This window comes from Strix aluco, chromosome 2 (assembly GCF_031877795.1).
Source record: "Strix aluco isolate bStrAlu1 chromosome 2, bStrAlu1.hap1, whole genome shotgun sequence".
Taxonomy (NCBI): domain Eukaryota; kingdom Metazoa; phylum Chordata; class Aves; order Strigiformes; family Strigidae; genus Strix; species Strix aluco.
In genome coordinates this window covers 15091297-15117388 of record NC_133932.1, presented here as the reverse complement: position 1 = coordinate 15117388, position 26092 = coordinate 15091297, and the positions used below count along the sequence as shown (strand labels likewise).

The window sequence follows — 26092 nt, the reverse complement described above, 5'->3', positions numbered from 1 at the left end:
GTGACAGCAAGTGGCTGTGTCAGCAGAACTCCCATGAAATACTCTTAAGGTCACGCTAAGCCTTATTGTTAGGTCAGTTTAATTTTAGCCAACATCAGAAAGCTTAGACTCATTCTTCCAGTCCGCCTTCTCCTGCATCAGCACTCATCAGGTACCTAAGAGAGCCCAGTGTACAAAAACTCGTTTTCTTCCTGATTTAGCCTTCTGAATTGGCTCATTCTCTGCTCAGTCAATCACAAGTGGCAATGCAACAGAGGCAACAGGAACACAGCTGCACATTCTAGTGGCATTTTCAGATTTTTTTTTAGCTAGAGAATCAAATCACTTAAGGACACTGCAGAAAACAAGTCTGAAACCTCAACTTGAGGCTTTATAAAAATATATGCTTAAATTACTGGGAAGTAAGTGTGTGTGTTTCTTCTGAGTACCAGAGCATGATCAAATTACTGTGTCAAAAAAAGATCAGAACCAAGCAATGGAAGAGATTCAGGATTAAGTAGTACAAAATGCTTCAACACTAGCTTCCAATTAGAATTGTTAAGCACTTAGGGAACAACACCTGCACTTACATCAAAGAGATAGTATTATAACCTAATGTTCTTGCCTAAGGATCTGCTTTATCACAGTCCTCACCTGAAGTGGAATGCTAGTTTGTCAATGAAGTTTTTTGGGGGGGAAGTGGGCTGGGAGCACAAACAGGGCATGAGGTTGGGTTCTATAAGCATTACATTTACTGGACTCAGCTCAAGTTCCCTCCTCTGTAGGGCACTTGCCTTTTTTAAAAAAGCAAACCAGAGGTATGTTATTTCCATCTTAAAACCTTGTTCAGGGTTTATCACAATGGTGTAACAGGCATACAAAAGCCTACCAGAAGGCAAAAAATTCTGGTGAAACGAAGTGTAGCAACTGAACAGTCTGAAGCCAAGACTACTGAAATCCTCTTAGCTGGCAAATGCAGAGAAAGGCATTGTCAGGCTGCTTTTTCATTTCATTAATGTTCAAGGGACTCTTCTGAATCCAGAGGTCAACTTTACCTGATATGAAAAGGAAACTAGGAACATTATGATGACAATTGTTTAAATACTGACATATTCCTAGATTTCTCCCATTGCACTGATATATCACCACTGTGGCTCATGCACATTCATCACTTGGAAATGCATCTATTAACTTCTGAATGTTAAATTTTTACACCTACAAGTGGACCAAAACTAGGTTCCAGTCCTAACTTTATCTAGCATGTAAGCAGCTCTCCTCTAGGTGACTATAGCCTACATGCTTACAAAGGCTAGAGTAAGGGGAACACCATTTCTAGTTGAAAATCGTAAAAGAAGTTCCACAAAGGTAGAATTTTTCAAGCAACCTAGAAGTTGAAGATACTGGCCACAAGAACTGGTTGAGTTTGAGAATACATGAAAAGATGAGTCTCTTAATTTCAGTACTGTCTCAAAAGCTGACTGTTGCTGAAGCAGGGGTTTTACTCAAAACATCAAGCTCAAGAAAGAAATTCTCTGTAAAGGGGTATCATAGGATGTTCTGCAGAATTTTTAAGTACTTTGAACCCCCACCTGTTGCTCCAAAGGGTAGAGCTGACAACATGTAACACCATTCCACCACGAGGCTCGTGTTACTGAACTCCTTCATTCCCCACAGCTGGTGGAAGGGACAGTCAATTATCTTCCCCTAGCTGCTGAAACAACAAGTATATTTTTAGATACATCTAAATATCAAGGAATACTGATATTTGTGGGGAAGACTACAGCTACCATTCACAAGATAGCATCCAGATCCCATGGAGAGAAGATGCATACTGCCTGTTAAAAGGCCAGATAATGCAATACTGGACAAAATACTCTCATCCTAATACAACTGGGTCAAGATGATAAAGTATGCAAAGCTCTACAGCACCACAATAAACACCTATTATCGGCAAGATTAAAGTTTTTATCACAGAAAACAAGGCGACAGATTAGAAAGAGGTATTTTACTCCAGTGCGACACAAAGTCAAAGAAAGTACTTAAACGTAGACGATCATTAAAATAGCTTAAGCCCAACTCAGAATCATGAGTTGGAGCTTCAAAAAAGCTCTGCACCTCTGGACTTGAAGTCAGGCATGGCTGGAACCCACTATTCTTATTTCACAATGCCATTTTCTTCACACATTAACTGGTGCTTCTGTTCTAGTTTCACCACCTCCACATAGAGCAGAGACTGTGTCCCTGCATACTCTGCTTCCTACCATGCTGCACAGACCTTCAAGCAGCAGGAAACCAAATACAATCTAAGACACTAGAGGAAAGTTTATAAAAGGTTAGGCTCATGATTCCAATTGAGTTGTGAAGGACACTTAGAAAGACAATTTTCTAAGGTTAAAGCCTCAAATCTAACTACTTACCAAGAACCTTTACAAAGTCCCATGAATTTAAAAATGTCATCTGGAATTTCAATTTAAACCGTATTAGCGCTGTTTTACACTCTGTTAACATTACAATCTTCTACGTATGTTAACGCACAGCAAATTAATACATTCATGTTTATCCTGATACTAAGCATTCAGATAGTTACAAGACATACTGAACTAGTAAATGAGGCCAGCTTTGATGCAGCTGGAAGTTCTTCTGCAATGAACATTCCAAACTCTGTTTAACCAGACAAACCTCCCAATCCCACTCTCTTTAAAAGGAAGCAAGTGAGACAAGGTACTCTTTTTTCAACAAATGGGTCAGGCTCAAAAGCAGGACCAGAGGAGAACATCTCATCTTTAGTCCCACTCCCTCAGAAAACTATTACTAAGAGTAAACAAGTAGTTCACAAGTTATCCATACAAATATACACCACTTCCTCTCCCCCTAAACATCACAAAATCCTTCACGTTCCCATTTAAATAAATTTAAGTTAACAAGTACCAGAGCAATAGATATAAATACACTAAAAGAACAGCAAATGGCATCGAAAATAGCAATTATTCATGTAACTCAAACCTTTGATTGGAAAGTTTGTTGAAGAGTTCCAGACGATCTTCAAGATCTTCTGAAACACAGAAGATGAGTCAATGGTTCTGACAAACTGACCTTGAGAAAAAGGTTAAATTCCTCGTATGTGGTATCCTGTTTAAACACATAACCAAAATATCTAACAGATATAGCGGGAGGTCAAAAGGAGCATCGTGCTTCCGTTCTGCATCTTGGTGGGGCTGCCAACTAACTGCATTAGATACAAAAAACCAAGTCAAGTTATACATAAGTCTTTCCCAGTGGGCCTGAAAAAAGCTTCAAGTTCCAGTGGGTTCAAATTAGAAAACAGTCAGCAGGAACAAGTATAAATAACTGACACAGGATTTGAAGTAACTGGTTAGAGAGCAAAAACTGTTCTGAAAGTTACAGCAAGTATATGGTAATTATATTTTAAGAATTCAAAGTGCCACTCTAGAATATGCTAATGTAGACGTAAACTCTGTGCTCTAGCCAACATCAGTAACGCTCCATCTGGAGTTGTTCAGCTTGAACATCATAGTTTAGATATTAGCCACCTAGAGAGTCTGAAAGCAAAGTGTGCTCAAAGGCCTGAAAAACATGATCTATAAGGAAGGACTGGAAGAACCGATCATTGTTCTCAAAGAAGGCAACCCAGTAAAGGTCCTGAAGTACTTACACTGCAAAAAGAGAATGTCTGAACTGCTGAATATGCCTGCAGAGGTTAGGAAGGAGATAAACTGAAGCCACAAAAAAACCTCACCACAAAGACTAGCAACAACAAAACCCACTGAAATCAAGAAAACTTTGGATGCTACAGAAAGCAAACTCCTCAAACGAACATCCTGGCCAAAACAGTAAACACTTTTAGAAATGTTTGATGTTTAGTTACAAAAAAACCCCACACCCAAACTAACCCAAGCAGATCCTGCACCAGGGTAGAGACATGATCTCTTGTTCAATGGTTTTGTCAGCTTAATTACTATAAGATTATTAACAGACATTTTTAATAAGTTAATTTTTAGTAGTAATCTGGTCTTCCTTCAAATTCTTCTTAACTAACACACATGCTGATGGACTCAATTAAAAGCTCTCCTTTCATGAGCATGTTTGCAACAATCCATTCCATACACTTGCTCTCTCATGACCATTTGGTTCACCCAGACCTCACTGCTCTGAGAAGATTTCAGACTACATGGCTTTTAGAAGTCTTCTCATTCCCAGTCCTCTTACTAGCAACCTGCTGATTCATACCTTTTCCACCTGTGTTTCAAGACTGTCCTCACTTGCATTGCAAATCAAGTAATTAACACAGGTACACATGTAGGAATTACCAAATCCAGCAAGAAGACATTAACTCACAAGACATCTAGGATGGCCGATTCATTTCACTTTTAACACTGTTAGTAGCACTTAATTATAAAACCGAAAGTTCTGTGTTCAAGAGCACCAGTGCTTTTAGCTAGCACATAGTTACTTACTAAGACAGAGCACTCAATTACTTTTTTCCCCCCTCAGGTCTATTGCATTTGGAGTTTAACTTGAATGTTATATTCAACCTGTTCAATTAGCTGTTTTCTCACCAAATGTTTTTCATCATTTGTATCCTTTCCAGTCACTCCTTGTCAGTACAGGTTTTCCTCTTCAGAGGGACAGCCAGCTCACAGCAGGTAATCAGTCTTCTCTATTACTTATTTCTTGTATTCTGATCCACAAGCAGATATTCAACTTTTGTTATGTATTCTTTAAAAGCTTTTAACTCTTCAAAGCTGTATATATGAATCCACAAAATCTCTATTAGCATCAGTTTGTCCTCAACTGAGTTACTGTGACATACTCATATCAGTCCTTAGAGACTAGCTTTCTTGTTCTCAGCCACAAATAAGACTTGGAGAAACAACAGCCAGCCTTCAGGTTTGAGAAAAGTAACTCATTCTGAGAATATTGATTAATAAGCTATGTTATAACCTGATGTTCAGACATAAGTTAAGTGTTGCCTGCTTAAAATTTATCTTAAAAGCTCCATTTCTTCATTTATTTGCAGGGCTGTGAGTTGAAGGTGATGACAGAAATTCTACTCAGGAGATATAGAGTAACACCTAATCACTTAGTTTTAAGTCAGCTAGTGCTTCAGCTTTTCTACCTTCTATAAATCAAGTACACAGAGCTTCATTTGCCTTTAAGCCAGCCCCATCACCTAGCACCAGCTGCCTTTCATGATACAAGGAGACAGTTGCACACATCACACAAAAATCATCACTTTCTGGACACCAGTTAATTCTTAAAAGGTTTCAACTCTAGTATGCTCTTCAGAGCTAAGTCTAGAAGTTCCAAAACTGGCATTACTACACTGAAAGTTTAAAGCAGATGCCAACATAATACCCAAGACAGAGAACATGCTTCAAAGCAGTACGCTACCTAGTACGTGCAGCTGCCTTTGTGCAAGACCTCTGACAAGGACAATCTTTCCTCTTAAGAGTGTAAAATTCAGAAGGCTACACAGCTTCCAGACCACAGTCCAAACTTCAGAGATAAGCACAAGATATTCAAGCTGCTGTAAGACGCCATTATCCTACCACACTCAGAACTGTATGAGATGCTCAGCGGTGCCAGTGAAGGCCAATCCAGGGGAGGCAAGGCTTACTGGAGGATTCTCCTTCAGGAGAGAGCAGCACTTAAGTCAAAGACACACCTGACCTGCACAGGACGGCCTATACAATTGACTGTATAGACCAAAAGATGACATCAAAAGATTGATATTTGTCTACAAAAACAAACGTGTGACCTGAACACTTTATATAAAGTTATTGTAGACTGGGGCAGGGGGGACAGGGCAGGAGGTGGGGTGGGGGGAGAGGGAAGAGAAGAGTGTGTTAACCACTGATACCACCTCTAGCTTCACCTTTCAATAACTTAGATAAAAGACATCAAAAAATGGAAGACACTTTGTTCAAGATGGCAGTTCTAGATGGAGATTGCTTCCTTGCACTCCACATACTTCCTCATCACCTGGAAACCTAACAGCATAGCTTGTCATAAAAAATTTGTGCTCTCACCAAGGAAAAAGTTACCAAGAGTAGTCACATGCAGGAATATAGGCAATAACATGCAGGGGCAAGGGTGGTTTGTCAAGACCAGCATTTACTCCTAATACTTTCAGCTGTTCCAAACCTGATCTGACCTGTCAGCTTAACCCTCAGTTGATTTTTACGTACCTCCTGTTGACTTCACAATCCTTCTGCATCCACAGCATCCTCTGGCAAGCAGTGCCAGATATCTTGCCAGCAGTTCTAAAAACACCTTCTTTGCTTGCAACTCACCTCCTTTTAGCTTCATCTGATGAGCACCTACTTTCTGCACTGTAAAACTTTATCTGTACACACATTGTTGATATCACTCATGATTTCACAGATCCCACCATATTCCTCCCTCTCCTCCTCTTGTCCCAAGAAACTGCCTCTTTTCTCAACTGAGAGGTCTTATCCGACTTCACTCAGAAGTCCACTTTCATATCTTTGATCCCTGCTGCCCTCCTCTGAACCTACTTGAATCCTAAGTTTTTTTCTGTTTTTTGTTTACTTTTAGGATCAAGCAACCAAAAGTGAACAGAGTATCTGAAAAAACACCAACCTATTCCCTCATTAGAACAGCATGTTCTGTTCTCTTAGTCCAACACTTGATTTGCCGCCCCCAAGACTGACACAGAAAATCATCAATTCACAGAACTGACCATCACATACTCAAAGTCTTGTTTCCAAGTATTATATATTATAAATATTATACATTTGTGTATATATATAAAGTTTACTCCTCCCCTCCACAAAGGAGGCCTCCTGGGCATCACTGAACATTTATCTACACTTCAGCTTGTTTCATTATTCACTCAGTTTCATAAGCTCCTCCGTAACTCTGTAATTCATCATTATTCCAACTTCCTACCAGCACCAAGTAATTATGTATAATTAGGGCACCTCATACTCCAAGAAATCCAATATACAAGATCCTTCTATCCTCCAGAACCACCCAAAACTATAGCTTCCACCAGATGAATACTCTCCAGAAAAAGGTCCTAGCAAGACTGCAGTGACTGCTAACTGAAGGTTTGGTCAAATAAATCTCCTCCCACACTTCCTTCCAGACTACAACCCTCTCCATTCTATTTGGAAAAGCTATTTAATGTTATTTAATGCTATCACAATACCCAACAGCTGCTTTTTTTTTTTTTTTTGAGAGGGGAGGAAGAAAATTGGGGGTGGGGGATCGGGCACTCAATATCACAGAAGTCGGAAGAGTTATTGCCCATCACTTGTGCTTCACTTCAAAAAATCTGGGAGTTACCAGTGACACAGCAGCATAGCCTCCTCCACCTAGCCATAAACTTGCAAAAAAATGTGGGTTGGCATTCCAGGAGTTGCACACTAAGTCCAACAAACAACTTCCCTTCCAAATTATATGGTTGTTTCAGCACTACCATATGATAAACTTGCCATTACACAGACTAACAGAAATACAACAAGGCAACTACAATTTGAATTCAAAAATGCAATATAAAGCAATCAGTATAGGATTTTTTTCATTGCTGTTTGTTGCCTTTCTGCTACACAGTGATAGATACACACACTGCCATACTAATCATAAGGGTAACCGCAATGTGTATCTTGCTAGACTACCTAGAAAGCTCATGTCTACCCCAGGGTATAAGTCACTAGCAGCAAGACATTCTTCAAGCAATCATTCTGACTTCATCTGTCAGACCCAGGCATTCAGAATGCTCAAGTACCAGGAATCTGTTTGTCAGCACCAGCTTGTAGAGAAAAGGCATTCACAGAAAGCCTGTGATGTCTCCAAAGTGTTCAACAGGTCATCTCTGACACAGGTATAAACTATATTCCTAATTCCCAAGCAAGACACCTACCAATTACCACATATACAAGTGAAGTCCTAAGTACAGGTTTCTTCACAATGCATTTCTCATCGGCAAAGGCAAGCAAGCTCTAATGTTGATTTAGAGAATAATGATTTAATGTAGGTGAGAGGCAAAGGACCTCTAGAGGCCACCTAGTCACGCTTAATGTAGGTCCAGTTGTATCAGACTGCTTGGAGATTCATCCAGTCAGGTTTTGAGTATCACCACAGAATGAGATTCCTCAACCATTTTGAGCGCCTGCTCCAGTCTCTGATCTCCCTCAGACGAGTATTTTTTCCTTACATGGGCTTGGAATTTCCCTCACTCTAGTTTGTTCCTATTTCCTCTTGTGCTGCACCTCTGAAGAAAACCTGGCTCCATCTTCCTGACACACTCCCATCAGGCAGCAATAACATCTCCTTCCCCTCAGCCTTCCCTTCTCCAGGCTGATCAAGCCCAGCTTTTGCAGTCTCCTCACACATCCTGTGCTCCAGCTCCCAACCAACATGGTGGTCCACCACTGAACTCGCTCCAGTACCTCAGTGTCTCTCTGGTACTGGAGAACCCCAAACTGGACACAGTGCTCCAGTGTCAAATAGAAGTGAAGGATCCCTTTCCTTAACCTGCTGCCATGCTTAACACAGCCCAGGATGAGGCAAGTCTTTCTTTGCTGCAACGGCAAATGGCTGATACATGCTCAATTTGTTGTTCACCAGGACCCCACATCTGTGCCTGCCAAGCTGCCTTCCAGCCCGCTGGACCACAGCTTGTGCTGTTGCACAGGGATATTCCAGTCCAGCTGTAGGACTTCATACTTGCCACTGCTGAACATCACGAGGTTCCAGCCAGCCTGTTTCTCCAGCATGCTGAGGTCCCTTGAAGTAGCAGTCCTGCTTGCTAGTGTATCAGCTGTACCCCAGTTCAGTATCATCCACAAACTTACTAAGAGCGCTATATTCTGCCTTCAAAGATGTGAAATGGTATTTGCCTCACTATCAATTAACAACTAGCCATCAGTTGGACTCTGTACAACTGAATTTCACCCTTCAAGCCATTCCCAACCAACTTTTTTGCCCTTCACGTGCCCAGAGGAGGCTTAGAGGAAGATTTGCTCTATTATCTTTCCAGAGACTGAGGCAAGCCTGACCAGGCTGTAGTTCGACAATCTTAAGGGTCTTCTCCAACTTGGATTCTCCTTTCTTGAAGATGGATGTGATGTCTGCCTTCTTCCACTCATCAGGAACAACCCTTAGTCACTATGAGTTTTCAAAGGTGACAGAACATGGCGTCAGCCAACACACACACATCACTCGGAAGCATCTTTTTTGGCCCATGGTTCTGAACAGTCCAATGGCTTAAGTAGTCTCAAACTATATTTTTCTCTACTGTGGGTAATGCTACATCCCACAGACTCTGCTAGTAGACTCAAGTAACTGAGAAGCCAGAGGGCAGACCTTACCAAAGCAAACACAAGATATTGTACATCTCAGCACTTCCCATGTCCTTCCTCACTAGGCTCCCTGCCCCACTGAGCAGCAGGCACACATTTTCTTCAGTTTTTCTTTTGCTGACTGTCGTTACAGCAGCCTTTCCTGTCACCATTAACATCCCTTACTTGTTCCAGCTGCAGCTGGGCTTGAGCTTTCCCAGCATTATCCTTATGCTCTCAGATACCATCTATGTTCCTCCTGCTTCAACCTTCTGCAGACTTCCTTTGTACATTTGAAGCTTGCTGAGGAATTCCCTGTTCTTCCATGCTGAACTTCTGCCAGATCTGTTGGACTTCCTGCACGTTGCAGGGGACATTTATTATAGTTTGAAGAGGTTTCTCTTGAAGATTAGCCCGCTGTCCCCAGCCCATCTACCCACCACAGCAGTTTCCCCGTGAAAACATTACAAGCAGATCCCCAAATAAGGTGAAACCTTTTCTTCTACAGTTGGGGTTATGATTCTATCAGTCCTGATCACTTTCCTAAGTATTTCAAACTCCAGTCTCAAAGCTACTTCAGCCAACAGTGCCACTGATTGTTACATCATCAACCAGTTGTTCTTTGTTTACGCATAACAGATCAATTAGAGAATCTTCCCCAGTCAGCCCATGATCACCTGCATCAATAAATTGTCTTTAACAAAACCAAGTATCTCCTGGATGGTTTGTGTCCAGCCCTATTGCTCTTTCAGCTGATGCCATGGTGGCTGAAATTTCTCTTGATCATCATAGCCTGCAATCATGAGGCTTCTTCCAGGTGCCTAAAGAAGGCTTCATCTACCTTTTGATCAGGCCAGGAGTAGCAGACACTTAGTGTCAACTGTTTTAGTCTGTCCTCTTAAAATCTTATGGATAACATTAACTGGCTTGTCACCTGCTCAAGGGCAAAGGTCCATGCGTTCTGTCCACTCCTCTGTAGAGCACTGCACTTCTCACCTTGCCAGCTTGCTGTTCCTGAAAGGCATGAATCCAGCTAATTGCACTATTCCAGTCATGCAAGCTATCCCACCACATTGCCAGAATCCCAATGAGATCCTAAGTCTGCAGTTGTGCACAGTCCTCAGACACTTATTACTCCTCATTTCTTCTCTCCAGATGAGAGAAAAATCTGAGGACATCCCAACATACCTAAAGCCCTTCTCACAAGTTAGCAACAATATTGGAAAAGAAACTCCTATCTTATTTTGTCAGATAGACCCTGACTCTGGCTCAGCAGTTCTTGTTCCTCAGCTCAGTGGTCAGAGAAGTCGAAGTCCTACCTTCAACAGCAGCCAGATGCATTCACTCCTAGCTGAGTCTTCCTCCCTCACTGGTATAGACACCCAGCTTGTGGGCTCTGTGCTCATGCCCCTCACCTTTGCCCTCAGAGTTCTTCAGTCACTCTTGATGATACTCAGGGTTACCCTTGGCAGAATCACTGGTGACCATATGGACATATGCAAAACAGTCAAAAGACCAGACTTAGTCTCTCCATAACATCCTGGATCCGATGGCCCTGAAAGGGGGAAAGAACTCAAGACATCAAGTCAGGTCAGCAGATGGGGTGCCTTCAAACTTCACAGGAAACTCTGACAACTATCATCCTCCTTTTCTTTCCAACAATACTGGGTCCTTCACACAGAACACGAGACTAATTAAGATGCACAGAACTAGGTGCCAACATACGATGAAACCGCTAAGCAATATTTACGTCCTCTGTCTGATAATTAAAAGTGCTAAGACTACCATTTTAGGTACTCCCCCAGCAGTACAAAATACCAGCTAGTAGCCAATAAGTTAATAAGCTTTCTTAAATAGAAAAAAAAAAAGTGCTCTGTCACAACATCTCTCAGTTGACACCTTTCTGAAAGACAGTCAAGGTACTACTATGCTGACAGGCCTAGCAGATACTGGCAAATGCATGACCTATGGAATTAGCAAACCAGAATTTGACTCTGCATGTTACCAAAAGCAACAGCTGACTGAGGCATCTTCACAAGCAAGTCTTTCTGCTGTTAGTTCAAGTAGAATATTACTTAAAGGTTCAGAAATTAAAATTTTTTTTCTTTCTCAGTTCCATTTGCAAATGTTTCAATGCCTAGCAACGTTATAAAACTACACTGCAACTAAGGGAATCCTACAGCAGATATCTTCAATCCAGTAACATTGGGTAGTTGGGCTGGGCTGCAACTGCTGAAATCTTAGTGATCGTGAATTAATACCTGATCCTTCAGGCATTTCCCAGTATTTAAACCAGCCAGCACAAGCAAGATGAAGTGGTCAGCCAGAATCTACATACTGTCAGTCTGCACAGCATACTCCTTGGAATGACAGTCAGTTCAGCTGGCTATAACAAGCAATAAAGATCTACATCAAGAATTAGTATATTTCCACGCCTTATTTATAGGCATGTGCAGTACTACAGCAGTACTTAATTATTTTGTTCTACAGCAACTTCATTTTCCACACCTATGTACTTTCTGTTCTTCCCGTGCTACACTGCACTTCTCCATACATTATTAACAATAGCTTAAGTTTGCCTTAATCTATAGGCTCCAAGAAACAGCCACCAATTTGATCATGTTCAAGTTCCCTGGAACTAAGCCATATTTTACCTACTCAAAAGAAGGGGTAGGAGGGAGAAGGATTTCTGAACTGTTTAGTCAGTAACAGCCAATCAAGTCAAACTGTACACAGTCAAGTACACAGACTGCTTTCCTTAGGCAAGTAAGTTCATTCAGTTTAAACACAAATAGTTTATTAAAAAACCAACAAAACCCCCAAACAACATTTAATATATACTATCAGAAATGCTGGCTGGTATTAACAAGCCAAAATGATGGTCATTTAAAGGAGGAGCATACTAAAAAACAGTGTCTATTAAACACTTATTAAACTTAACCAAGAATTAAGTTTTAAGTACAAATAACAACTCCTGATTTAGAGTAACTTAAAAAAAACAAACTACATCAGGCATTTCAGCCATTTTGGGGGGAACAAGACCAACGGGAAAATTCTGTTATATTAACGTGTTTAATTATCTTTAATAGGATATTACTTTTACATAGGAAGATTAAAGCAAAAATTAAACTCAAGCTGAAATGGACAACACTCCATCTTTAAATGGAGAAAGGAACATGGTACACAGAGACTGCCCACTGCATTTGGTGTTGTGAGTGTACACAGTTCTTACAGAAAGTTCAAGGACAAGTTAGCAAAAAACTTCCGAATTTCTTAAAATAAGCATCTAGGATTTGGGGGTGGGGTGGGGTGTGTGTGTCTTAGTTTTTAGTGGGTTTTGTGAAATCAATTTCAAGGACAGACCTAAAATTCTGCTAAGCAGACAGCAACAGTTGGAAGCATACAGCGTTCCCTGCCCCCACAACTGTACCTCCTACACTGAAATTAGAAAACCATTAAAAACTGGTCAGGAACTCTGATGTGTCATGTCCTAGATGAAGGAACAAGACCTTCAGTGCCTAGGAAAGCCCCTATTCCCTTAAGCACGCCACTCCTCCACTTTTTATATGCTGTCTTCCCACGTACCACCTACTGTAGGAAGAACTGAGGTCTGGGGGAGGAGAAGGGAGGTTGTACTTTGCGCTACATTAAATAGCAAAGTCGCAAGTTCAAGAAGACAGCTAAACATTAACTTCACATTTTCAATTACTTGTAAAGTTTGACTGTTACCTGCCAGTATTTAACAACTGCAGCCATATTATGAAATATAAAATGAACACAGTTTGTCAGGAGCAGCAAATCACAAAAATGCAATGCCTAAATCTCAGCTGTCCGTGACAAGATCTGATGAGTTCCCAGTTACATTACAGAGTTATGCAGATGCCTGCTGCCCCCTGCATTGCTGACACTGCTGGCTTTTTTTTTTTTTTTTAGCTCTTCAGGCCACCCTCTAGCACAAGCTATTCGAGGAAGTTAACCCCTTTTTGTCCAGGATCTGCATCAAGACAGAAAGTCTAGGTAACCAACAGCCAACCATATTAATGCTGTATAATAGCTGCTTGATTTACTGCCAGACTACATTTTCAGGATCTGTCACAGTGTCACTCGGCTCTGGGCTGTAAGGGACTGGTCTCACTGGCTACTTATTCAAGTAACAGAAAACATGAAGGCCAGTCTTTCTTTAAGAAACTCTCTAAAAATTACTACTTACATTAGGAGTTAACAACAGGATCCATTAAAGTAAGCTTTTAGCAGTCAAATTGCTTTATAGGAAAAACTTGTTTCAGACTTTACTTGGACATTTTAATCTTAATGGAAAATGACTTCCAACTGCTACTTTTCTTCCAGGGCTAGACTACAGCACACTAGCTCCTGCCTACCCATGCACAAAATGAGGCTCATTTAGACTGAAAGGGACTTCTGGAGGTTATCCAATCCGATCCCCAACTGAAAGCAGGGCCAACTTTGAAGTCAGATCAAGTTGCTCAGGGTCATAGCATAGTCAGGTTCAGAATATTTTCAGGGACAGAGATTCCACAACCTGTTTCAGTGCTTCATTCCCTGTGTGGGAAAGCATATTGCTAACACATTATTGGAATTTCCCTTGTAGTTTGTGTCTGTTGCCTCTTATCCTTTCCCTGTGCATATCTAAGGAGAGCCGGTCTTAATTTTCTCTCCCATCTCCTATTAAACATAGCTAGCAACTAGTATCCCCCACCTCAGACTTTTCTCCAAGTTGAACAAACTCATTTCTCAGCTCCTCTTCATACATCACATGCTGCTGACTCCCTATCTTAGTAGCCTTACACAGACACCTCAGCATGTGCCTTGTACTTGGGAGCACAAACTTGGGCACAGTACTCCAGGTGCCATCTCACAAGCTCCAAATAGTAGAGAAAAATGGCTTCCTTCAACCGGCTGACCATGCCCAGTATGCTCTTCACCTTTTACACCACAAAGGCACATACAGGCGCACAAGGACCCCTATGCTCTTTCCTGTAAAGCTGCTTTTCACCAGTTAGCACCATACCTATGCTGCTGCATGGGGTCATTCTGCCCCAGAAAGACTTGGCAGTTGCTTTTGTTGAACTTCATGAGGTTTCTGCCAGCTATTTTTCCAGCCCTTAGACATCTGGCTCAATTAGCCCTAGTCTCCAGCATATCAACTGCCCCTCACAATCTGGTAGTATCCACACACTTGCTGAAAGTGCATTACCAACCTGGAAGAGGGGTTGAAAGGCAGACAAACTGTCCCTGCACTGATCCTTGAAGGCATGCCACCAGTAACAAGCCCCCAGGTGGACTTTGTACAGCTGATCAGAACCTTCTGAGTCCAGCAGTACACACAATTTTTCACCCATTTAATAATCCACTTACCTAAACCATATCTCATCAATTTGTCTACAAGAACATCTTAAGAAACCTTGTTAAAAGCCTCTCATGGTTAATAATACTCACTGTTCTTCCTCTGTCCAGTCTTGTTCTATGTACTTACAGCAATCAATTCAGGACCTCTTTTCAGAGAAGTCTCAAATTGTGGAGACATCACAGTTGCTCCTCACTTCAGTTTTCACCTTATTTGCAGCCACGTCAATGTATTACACCCAAGCCATGCCTTTTGACTCTTGGAAGACACAGCTGTAGAGTGACTCTCAAGATACATCACCAGGGAACTTTCACTAACAGTTCCATCAAGTTCCATAGTCCTCACCTCTTTCTGTAAGGCAGAACACTCAGCAGAATCTTTAAAAAGATCTCACATGAAGCTTACACAAAACTATTTCTCAACAGACTACATTCTGTTTTGTCAGAGGGTAACAAGTTATTAAATGTTCATGTGAAAACACTGATGCATCAACTGTGCTAGCTGATCTGGTTAGTCAAAAGCCCTACTGTTGTATGGCCATTGAACTTAACAGTTGTCTTCAGGAATCACAGAATGGTTTGGGTTGGAAGGGACCTTAAAGATCATCTAGTTCCAATCCCCTGCCACACAAGCTATGTACAGAAGCTTGGACTACCTCTGATATACACAGAACTTGGTATACTTCTTCCTATACAGGATATCCTGGATAAATGGATATATTGCACTTACTAGTTACCAGAGGTAGACTATTTTATGCTACACCTCAGCTACCACTAACACATTAAAACTTTCAACAGGATGCATTTAAATCTCCTAAGAAGTGATTAACAGTATGGTCACAACCATCAAATTCTCATGGTTGATTTCTTTAGATCTATAGTGCCTCTTTAAATGTTAAGTAACTTAATGAAGTCATAACAACATAACTTCTGTTTCAAGAAAGTTTACCTTTTGAAGTTAGAAGTATATTGGTTTGAAGCACGGAAGTAGCATTACTGGTGAAGGGTCAAACAGTGGGTTTTTATAATGCAAATACTATCAATCTTTACAAATATGTTCAAAAATTGAATTAAGCTTAACAGCTCTTGATCTTTGCTTCTCTGACCTCTAGTAATAATCTTTAGCAGAGTTAACTAAGTATATTTTTGTTGTGGCAACGGCCACAGGTGACATAGGAGAAACTAAAGAAGGAATTTTGGGGAAAAAAAATTACCTCATTAATACAAGTCAAAAAGTTCTGCACCCTCAGTTACTCTTATTTTGAAGAAGTTCCTCGCATTTGATGTCATTTAACTTGGGCTTGACTAAACTATGGTTCTACCAGATTATGTACACTGCAAAGAAATTATGTAAAGCTAGTTACCCAACTTTAACAATCTCCACTTTTTCACATTCTGTCTCCAGCATACCTTCATCCAACGGGCTGTTAAGTGCCCTTGTCCCAGCAATAATTAGCTTTCAGTTTAACCATATGCAGCATGGGTGGTATTGCAAGTAAAAAAGAAGCAACAGAAGTGGGCAAAGAATGCCTGTGCAAAACAGGATTAAGGAAAATTTAAATCAAACACTAATCTGTAATCTTCTAACTCAAGGGTTAGTGAAAGTAGCAGATCCAAAAGTAACTAATAAACTTGTCAAGCTAGTTCAGTTTGTTTCTTCTGCTCATCTGCACACACATCAACTTTAGAGACCTGTTTGACTAGCCCTTACCTTTTAGGGAGTATGGGTTTTTTGGCAGGAGATTGCCATTTCAGCAACTCCAAATTCTGCATGTACCACTGCATCACAGTGATAGCACTAGCACCTTCTAAGTATATAAGGCAACAGTCACTGAAGGAAAACATTCTGTTCAAACTAATCCCTGGAAGATACTAAGGATGAGTTTAAAAGCTATGTTATACCAGCCTTGACTAATAGAAAAGGAGAATACAATGATCCCCTGTAGACATACAAAGGTATCTTAAATACCAGATAATGAAAATCTGATGGAGGTGGGGGGGGAGAGGGGGGGGGGTAAATCAGCAAGACCCATCTACTGTTGCAGGTAATCCTAGTGTACCAGTTGATTCAGCTACACTTGACTAGCCTTCATGTTGAGAATGCAAAACCATGCTATTTTAAGGTATTACAAAATTAAAATTGCTTTTACTTCTGTACATTTCTGGAAAAGAATGAAAAGAAGCAAAAATATTGAACAGAAGAATGCAGTAATAATAAAAGAGGATAGTCTGGAAGCTTGTTACTTTTCACTATTTGAACTAATAATGACCTTCTTGATAATATGCTGATGTCCAAACTTTACCTAACTCAGCTCCTCACACTTAGGAAAACAGAGGTAAAAGGATAGAGGAGAGAGATGGAAGTTTCAAGACTTTTTTATTCTTGCTATTAATTTTATTCTATTGGTAACTCAAGGACATAAGAAACAATTTTTGAGTTCACATTTGAAACAGCCCCAAGTCTAAAAGTTAATTACCTGAAAAGAATGATGAGAAAAATAACTCTTTAAGCATTCATCTATTGGATAATTAAAAAAAGTTTGTTTGGTGTTTTTACTATGACTTGGAAGTTGTGCTACACCTTGAGGCTCTTCACTACGAGCCTGTGTACTAAGCAACAACTGACCTGTCTTTTCCACAACCAAGGTAAATATTGGCCACGAGCTCCCAAAAGTATTAACTCATAAATACCTACACCTCACTTTAACCCACTATTTTACACCCTCACTGTCTTTTCACACCCAGGGGAGTAAGACAACCTCTCACCCAACAGCTTTTTCATCTCTCCTCACTCTGTAGATGGAAACACAATAATCATCCTCCCTGACATTTTCTTTATGGTACGTGTCATTGTTTAATTGCTTTTCCTCTATTTCCTTGTATTCTATCCACATTCAGCTATTCTCACCTCTTCTTTCTTAGCTGTTTTTGGGTTTTCTGCCCATACTCACATGACACACTTTTCCAGGCAATCCATCTGCTTTCTAACCAGGAACAGAGAATAGTGTTAATGGCCCCTTCACCTCTAACAAGAAAGCTTGATCAACCCATCTCATGCCTAATCAAATAAATCATCATCTTCTCCATCCTCTCAATAGAAACACATTACTTATTTCAAATAGCTATGATCTCTGAGGCTCTGAATGCAACTATCCTTCAAGTACTTCAGAAAAATCTTGTTTTAGATAGGCTAACCCTATCAAAAAATCCCATACAAAGCCCCACATAGAACAGTTTGGGTTAGGAGGTACCTTTAAAGATCATATACACCTCCTCCTCTTCTGACAACAACAAAAAAAACCAACAACACATGGCATACCAAAATAATTAAGTAACTGCACCTATAGTTATTCTTCACTAAGACAATCCAGCCATTCAGTTAGTATCCAATCATCAGGTCACTAAGAAAATTCCTCAAAGGAACTTCTGCATTAGTATCTATATACCAGTCATCAGGATAAAAAAAAAACCCATTCAAATAATCCTGGTTCAATACAAGACATTCATTCGAAGTTGGAAATAAGAAGCACAAATACAAACACAAACAGTGCCAGAGCAAAGTAATCTGTCATCAGACAGCTCATCTTTAAGAGGCAGTGTACCAGGACTCCAGAGCAAGCAGACAACATCAGCAGTCTCAGTGCTCTCACTTCTTTGCAGACTTATCTGACCAGTCTGCAGCCATACAGTCTGACAAAGAACTCTGTTTGGACAAAGCTGCATTCAGCCACAGGACAGCAGGTCAAGCTACCGCCACAGCAACAATCTGGTGTAACACGGGATGAAAAGTAAAGACTCCAAGTTTATTGCTCTTCAACAGATAACTGAATCAACACTAAAAAGGACAACATTTTAACATCACTGCAAGTAGTTGGCACTTAGCAAGATTACCTTCTACCAGTCTGTATGCCACTTTTTGTAATTCTCTGATCCTACTTCCATTCACTACCTGATTTTTGTTTCTAAAAATTGAAATGTAGACTTTTGATTCTAAAGCTTCTAACTTGATTTTTCTTTGAGCTCCACAAATGCTACTCATTAGCCCCACGCACTGCTTAATGAAGTAACACAGCCCCCATTCCTTTTCCCAGCAGATGCATTTACACCTGTGATTTGGCATACCTTAAAAGTTCTACCACCAGCACCTGAAGGGTAATCAGCTGGAACAGATGCTCTGTAAAGCACAGGTATTTTTGCTTCTCCTGCTACAGAACAGTCCTTTGTTCCCCAATATCATTCTGGGAGCAACACTACATGAAGGGGATGGGAAGAAACAACCTAGATTTGACCATATTTCTAAACAGGATACTCGACTCTCTAACGTTACAAGAAATAAATCCTGCTAGAGCCTTCTTTCATTCAATATCGAACAATCTTCATATTCCATGACATAAAATTAAGGAGGCAAGGGGGAAACACATTGTTTAAATCAAGAAAACGTTCAACCTGTATATAGCACAAGTGGCTAAACAACCATCACAATTCTTTTATAATACTCAAAACGTTCAGATCTTAACTCAAGTAACATTACACTTCACTTCCATGTATATGGGAGCTCTTGCACACTAGAAGCCAAAATGTTGGTTGGCATCCTCATTTTTCATTCATCCTAAAATATGATTACTGTAACCTGCTTTCACCCTGTCCATGCAAGTTTCATAACCACTTCTTTCAGAGCAACTGCAACTTGCACTATTTTCATGCAGTGCTACAGATAAATTGAAACTATCTTGTCTAATATTTAAAGAGCAGTCAAGAATTATAAGCCTATGCAGTATATTTCATTAAAATGTTAGCATCTACATTTTGTTATTTTCTCTTTATTTTACATGGGCACCACAGTTTCACAGTGATCTTGAACATGACAGATCTACCACAACAAAAGAGAGCCAAGAACTGTTTCGAAACAGCCCACCTCTTATTATATTGAGTTATGCTGAAGTATGGGCATGACAGACTACTGCCTTCATTTTTTAATGCTAATTATTAAATAATCCAGGTTTAACTCTCCCTCTATTTGAAGTTACTCTCTTATTTCTACCAGCGCAGTTGCTCTGTTTCTTCACACAGCAGTTTCACACACTGCCCTACCTACTACACAGTTCACCAACATTTCACTCTCTCCAACTTTTCAAATACCTTCTATAGCCTTCCCATTCCTCTTACTATTGTCATATTGGCTCACCTAACACCTTTTCAAAAGTGCATTTCCCTCCATACCATTTCCAAAAAATAAATGCGTATTCAGACATGAATTTCTAAACTATTATCACTGCCTTTTAAATACAATGAGGAAAAAATACATTCTGTTGTCTTTTTGAAGACTACCACATTTTCCCATTTCCAAGTTAGTAACCTGGTTTGCTTGACCTCACATTTTGGTCATGACTTAACCTGAAAATAACAAAAAAAGTTGCCAAACAGAGTGTTCTGGTCAATACTTACTTTGGAATTTCCTTTTTTTTTTTTTTTTATTTGCAACTCCATTTCTGTATATGGTATACTGCATACTTGTGTTTGTTAGCCACATCTTTATAATCCAACCCTTCTAGCTCCACTACAGTCTGGAGTTCTGTACTCCAGGCTGCTTTAAGGAAAAAAAAATTTCAATGGGAATTGAAAAACATATGCCCCACAAACACTTGTTTTCCTAGCCTGAGAAGCTCAGCATAACCAACAATTCAAATAGAAAAAAAATTATTTCCTCAACAAAGACCCTGAAAAATCCATCTTGTATATTCTTGCTTTCTATTTGCCTCATTTTACAATTTTGCTTAATTTTTAACTCATGCTTACATTCCAAAAAACTTATCACTGTGTGGAAACTGATGTGGCACTGAAATTATGAGGAATTCATTATATTGTAACGCACAGGTCCTTATATACAGCATATCTGAAAAATATTTGCCACAACGTATACTAAGGTATATGATGTTTCTTACGGATGACGGAAGGTTATGATGTTTCTTATGGATGCCATACATCTCCCCTAGTTCAAAGCTACACTAAGTTTGATCTAAGTTTAGTACATACTTCATTGCATCACACACTGTTCGACTGAGAAGTGGAAGAATTACTTGTGCATGGAAGCTGAACCTCATAGGTTTCATTTTCCTAAAAAGAGCAGTATTTATTAAAGGTCTATTTTTATTTGAAAAAAACCAAAAGTTGCAGTTATTTCAGATTCCATACATTTTCTCTCTTCCTTCCCCCTTCAGTTCTTTGGTTTGAGTGCTGAGGTCTTTTTGGTAGTATTTCTCTGAGGAATTATAGATCAAATATATCATCATTTCCAGCAATCAGACAACATAATTGCATAAAAATCGATTTGATTTTATAGTGAAGTTATTCTACTAGAGTTTGTTTTTTTTTTTTTTGTGCCGTTTTCAATTCTTCCTTTCACTAGCAGTATCAGAATTGACTGACCAGTGGGTAGAATAGTGACCAAAAGTAGTCAGCAGTTTTGGGTTCCATCAACATCTAATCACGCTCAAAATGTATTTACAAGCACTCTTAAAATCCACAGTCACCTACGACAGTTACAGAGATAATGAAAACAATTGTGGGAAATCTCAGGAGCAAAAAATAAGTAATCTAAAAACTATGATATTGGTGAAAAACCATCTTCCCCTGCTGCTTCCCTCACAGTCCAGAAGTCACTAGTAGTTTAAGTTTCTCCTTTTATCCATAGATTGTACTTCAAAATTTTGAACTTGAAAAAGAACATTATTTCAACAAAACATTCTCACTTTTGGCAGACGTTCTGAAGTGTTATCAGTCAAGTTCACATATGCCAAAAGGAATCTGGGAAGACTGACATCTGAATTACACTCATCAAGGCTAAAAGAGTAAGCCACCGCATGACACGGCACACGGATGCTCTTAATTTCCTTGTTACTATTATCTTCACATTTACATGTAAAAATAGCTTGGCAAGGTTATGTCAAGCTGCAACTTCACCTTTTAATCACAAAAGAGCAGAAATCACCCTGAACAAAGGGAGGGGAAAAAACAGCTAGTGCAAGGAGTTTGCCAACACTATGAAAACTAAGTCCTCAAGCCTTAAGGTTTTGAAATGTGGCACCTTCTTAATACTGAAAAAGTTGATTTACACTAATAAAAACAAATACTGCCTAGTAAGTGTTTGTTATCAACTAAGAGCTCCATAGTTTTATGCGTGGGAAATTAAACTGCTGGATCTGTTTTAAGGAGGAAGAAAAATAGGTCTTTTAATACTTTTTAAAACATTCAGCCAAGTATCTCTAGAGAATATACAAGAAGGCAATAGATCTTGTTTCAGTTATTTCAACAGCAATTTAGTTTAGACCTATTAAAAAAAATAAGAAAACCGTCAATTTAGAGACTTAATCCTGTAGCCAGGACACACTCTAGGCAACACAGAAAAATTTCTGCAAGAGCACTTCAACTTTTAGACCGGTCCACTAACATCCAGTTCATCTTCTCTAAAGCAGCATCCCAGTAATCTCCGGCTAAGGCGACAGTCGCCGAGTCCCACGGAACTCTTGTGCTGTAGCAAGTACTGCAGTTGGTGTTCAGCTTGACTAGGGCCAAAGCTGTCCTCTCAACAGAATTTATGTGAGCACATTAGCTCTCACTACATTGAAACAGTAACAGGTTCACCACCAGAAGGAGGAGTGACAGTGAACTACTCTTCCTCCTCCGAAATAAGTCCTCTGTACAAGAAGACCCACCCTTCTCTCTTTCCCGTCGTTTCCTTTATTTAGGAACAGATAGAACTTACACAATTTAACAGGGCTCTCTTTCAGCAAACGCGTGTGTTTAAGCTTAAATTAGTATTAATCATCTTTTCTGAAAGCTACATCATTGCCAGAGGGGGGAGACTATTACATGCAAGAGCACAATCTTAAGCAGTGCCTGACTCCCTCCCTGAAAAAGCATTTCTCGGATACTATACAACTGGCTTTATGGTGGCACGGCTTGCAAGTTCCTGGGTATTTTTATCACATGAACCTCCAGAGATTACCTCCTCTAACTTGTTCCTCCTTCCTTCAAGAGGGAAAGGACACAGCATATCCTATAATAAAACTGCCTTGCCAACTACTCATTACTGCATTGGGAATACAACACAACAGCAGGATGATGGGTTTCGACGTGCTCTTGCCCAAGTCCACTTTTTTCCCTCATCTTCCACTGCTGTAAAAATGACACTACGTTGCATGCAATAACGAAAAACAAATAATAAAATCCTGTTCTGACTTAGTTTCCGACTGCTTCGTCGCTTGCTTGTTTTCCACAGCCAAAGGCACGGGGGGGTGGGTGGTGGGGCTGCTGGTATTTTCCTACGAGCGGTCACGTCGAGCCCCCGGGGGGGGCCCGCACCGCAGTGCTCCCCCGGAGTAGCTGCTCCGGAGGAACCGGGTGATGTAGCGCGCACAAATCCCTTCTCGCAAGCAACGATAAGCGATGTAAAACCATAAGCCTGCAGCAACCAGCCCCGATTTCACCCTAATTAAGAGGGCACAACGAGGCAAGCCAGCAGCGCCAGAGGCAAAGCGCGTACGAGCCCCCCCAGCCCCCCCGAGGCGCAGCCGGAGCCCCGAGACCCACCCTTCTGCCCTTCCCCCTGGCTGCGGGCGCCCCGGGGCGGGCAGCCGCCAATTTCCGCAAACAAGAGCGAGCCCGCCGTTCAGACCGGGAATCACGGCGGACAACCTGCCGCCCGCAAGGGGAAGCCCCGGCCCCGCCACCGACGGACAAACTTCCCCGGTTCCCCGCCCCGGGCTGCGGTCACCCCCCGCCCCCCCCCGCACTGCTGCCCGGCCGGGCGGCGCGGAGCCGCCGGCCGAGGAAACTTGGCGGAGGCGCTCGGCGGGGCGGCGGCTCCCGCCCGCGGACACGGACCCTCGCGCTCGCAACGGCCCCGCCGCGGCCTCCCGGTGGCCGCTCCTGCCGCCGCTAGCGGGGGGGCTCTCGGGGAAAAGCGCCCGGGCGTCCCCGCGGTGCGGTGCGGGCTCCGGCGCCCCCACCTCCAGCTCCGGGGCGGGGGGGAATGGGGGAGGAGACTACCGCGACCCCGTCCCCGACCCACCCGCCTACCCCGCCCGCAGGCGGCCGGCGGGCAACCGCCACCCCCCGCCCCGCCGGGCGCGCACACAAAGTTTCCCCCAACTCGGCCGCGTCCCCCGGCGCTGCCGGGGCTCGGGTTTCCCTCCTCCTCCTCCTCCTCCACCCGGCCCCTCGCCCTGCCCCGGCCGCCAACGGGAAAAAGTTTCACTTACTGCAGCAGAAGCGAGAGAAAACCAGCCCCAGCAGCCCCAGCCCCGGCCCGGGAGGCACCGCCGAGCGGAGCCGCCGCCGCCGCCGCCGCTGCTGCTGCTGCTGCCGCCTCCGCCACCACCACCACCACCGGGGGGAGGCACCGCCGCCGGCCGCTGGAAAAAGTTCCCGACGGGCGGGAGGAGCCGGCGAAAGGGGGAAACCAGCCGCAGCCTCCGCAGCGGCTCCGGCCCCTGCCATGCTCCGGGCTCGGCTCCCAGTCGCCGCCGCCGCTGCGACGCCCGCCCGCTCCCGCTCACCGCCCAGCCGCCGCCTCCCCGCACCCGGTGCGTGTGTCACTGAGCGGGGAGGCGCCGCGCGCCGCTCCCCGCCCTCCTCCGAGCGGGCCGCACCACCCCGCCGCGGGGAGGGGGGGAGAGGGAGGCGTGTGCCGCGCGCCTCTACCGCGACCCCCCACCCCTTTTCCACTCGCCCCGGGGCAAGTCGCCTCGCTCGCCCGCCCCGCTCCTCTCCCGGCCCGCTGTGTGGACGGGCAGATGCGGGGGGGGGGGAGGGGGGTGTGGGGTGGGGGATGTGGGGGGGGTTTCCCCTTGGCAACGCGGACGGCGGGGGGAGCTGGTGGGAGGGGGGTGGTACGATGTCCTCCCCCGGGGGGCTGTTGGTACGGCCCGCCCCGCCTCCTCCCCCCTGCCCGCCCCGCCGCCGCCCCGAGCGTGGTCGGGGGCGCCGCGCGCTCCGGCCTGACTCACCGCCCGCCCCCGGCCCCGCCGCTGCCCCGGCCCGGCCCGGCCGCCTCGCCCCGGCAGGGGAGGGAGGCGCCGCCACGCGTCCTCCCGGCCGCCGGCCCCGCTGAGGGAGCGAGGAGCCGGGCCGGGCCGGGCGGCTGCCCCGCGGCCTGGGGGGCCGGTCAGCGGCGCGCGCCCCGGCCGGGGTCCCGCGGCGCACTGGCCACAGCCCGCTCCCCCGGGCGCCGGGCGCGGTCACGGGCGTTCCCGCTCGCCCGGCCGCCGGGGAGGGGGGGTGGGTCAGGGTTGCCCCGGAGGCGCGGGGGACCGGCCGGTGCGGCTCCCGCCTCGGCGGGACGGGCCTTTTCCTCCTGCCCGGGGGCGCCCGCCCGCTCCCGCGCTGGGCCGGCGGACCCCTGGCAGCGGGCGCTGGGCTGTGGCCCCCTGGTTTTACAACAGTCAACTTTCCCGCCGCTGCCCCCTCACCGCCTGCGCTGCCCTCGGCAAACCCCCGGCGAGGGAGGGGCAGGCGGGGTGCCGGCCGGGGGCACCCGTTCCCCCAGCGCCTCCCAGCGCGGCCTCGGCAGCCGAAGGGGAGCGCGGGAGCGAGAAGAGGCAGAGCCCATCCTCGGGATGGAGATGGCTGCGCCCGAGGGCAGGCGCTGGCAGGGCTGAGGGCTCGGGAACCCTCTGGCAGCCGTGTGAGCGCTGCGCAGGCATCGCCGAGGAACACCAAATACGGCCCCGTGCAGCCCTCCCGAGGGGCCTGCCGGGGCCCGGGGCAGCGGGAGGGCCCTGTCGCGCCAAGGCCTGCAGCGATCCTTGGCTGTGGCACGGAGCGGAGCTTTGCTCGGGGGGAGGCTGTCGTCGGGGAGGGCAGAGCTGCTCCCGAGGGAGCGGCGGTGCCACACCACGGGTGTGTGAGGCGGCAAGGCACGGTGGCCGCTCTGAGGGGAAGGGGGGACTCGTGCCTTTGCCCAGGGTCGCGGGAGTCCAGCCAAGGGCTGTGTCGGAACTAGAGCAGGCTCTAACCAGGTCACCAAATTGGAGGTGACTTTTCTAGGAAACACAGTTTCCTGGCCGCTTCTCAGCGCTGATCTGGACGTCAGTGTTGTGGGCACAGTGTCAGTGGATGTATCCTCAAATCAGATTTTCGATAGCAAAAGATTCTCAAAGGAATTGGGTTGAGAGTCTTCGTTCTTTACAATCTTTTCAGATGCACTATCTTTGCAAAACTTTGAGGAAAATAGTGAATAGCTGTTTATGCCATACCTGCTGCTGAGACAACTGCTGGGAGCAGGTTCCGTATAAGCCCCACATTTTCCACAATACAGTGTAATATTTGATAATTTCCTTCAATGGTGGTCACAAACAGCAGTTTCTCTCAAAGCTACGCATGGCTAAGTTTATCAGATGCTCGCAATGCTATGTTCATCT

General features: G+C 43.9%; 1 protein-coding gene across 3 annotated transcripts in view; it reads right to left on the bottom strand.

Moving 5' to 3' along the window:
- The window catches only part of NECTIN3 (nectin cell adhesion molecule 3), a 71225-nt gene extending 46990 nt beyond the window's left edge, over positions 1-24235 (bottom strand). For all 3 annotated transcript variants that reach the window (XR_012621546.1, XM_074811908.1, XM_074811902.1), the window contains exon 1: positions 23933-24235. Coding sequence is in view for 2 of the 3 variants with exons in the window: in XM_074811908.1 (XP_074668009.1) it covers positions 23933-24170 (238 nt within the window). In the remaining variant the exon portion in view is untranslated. The remainder of the gene's footprint in view (positions 1-23932) is intronic.
- Between the last annotated feature and the right edge of the window lie 1857 nt (positions 24236-26092).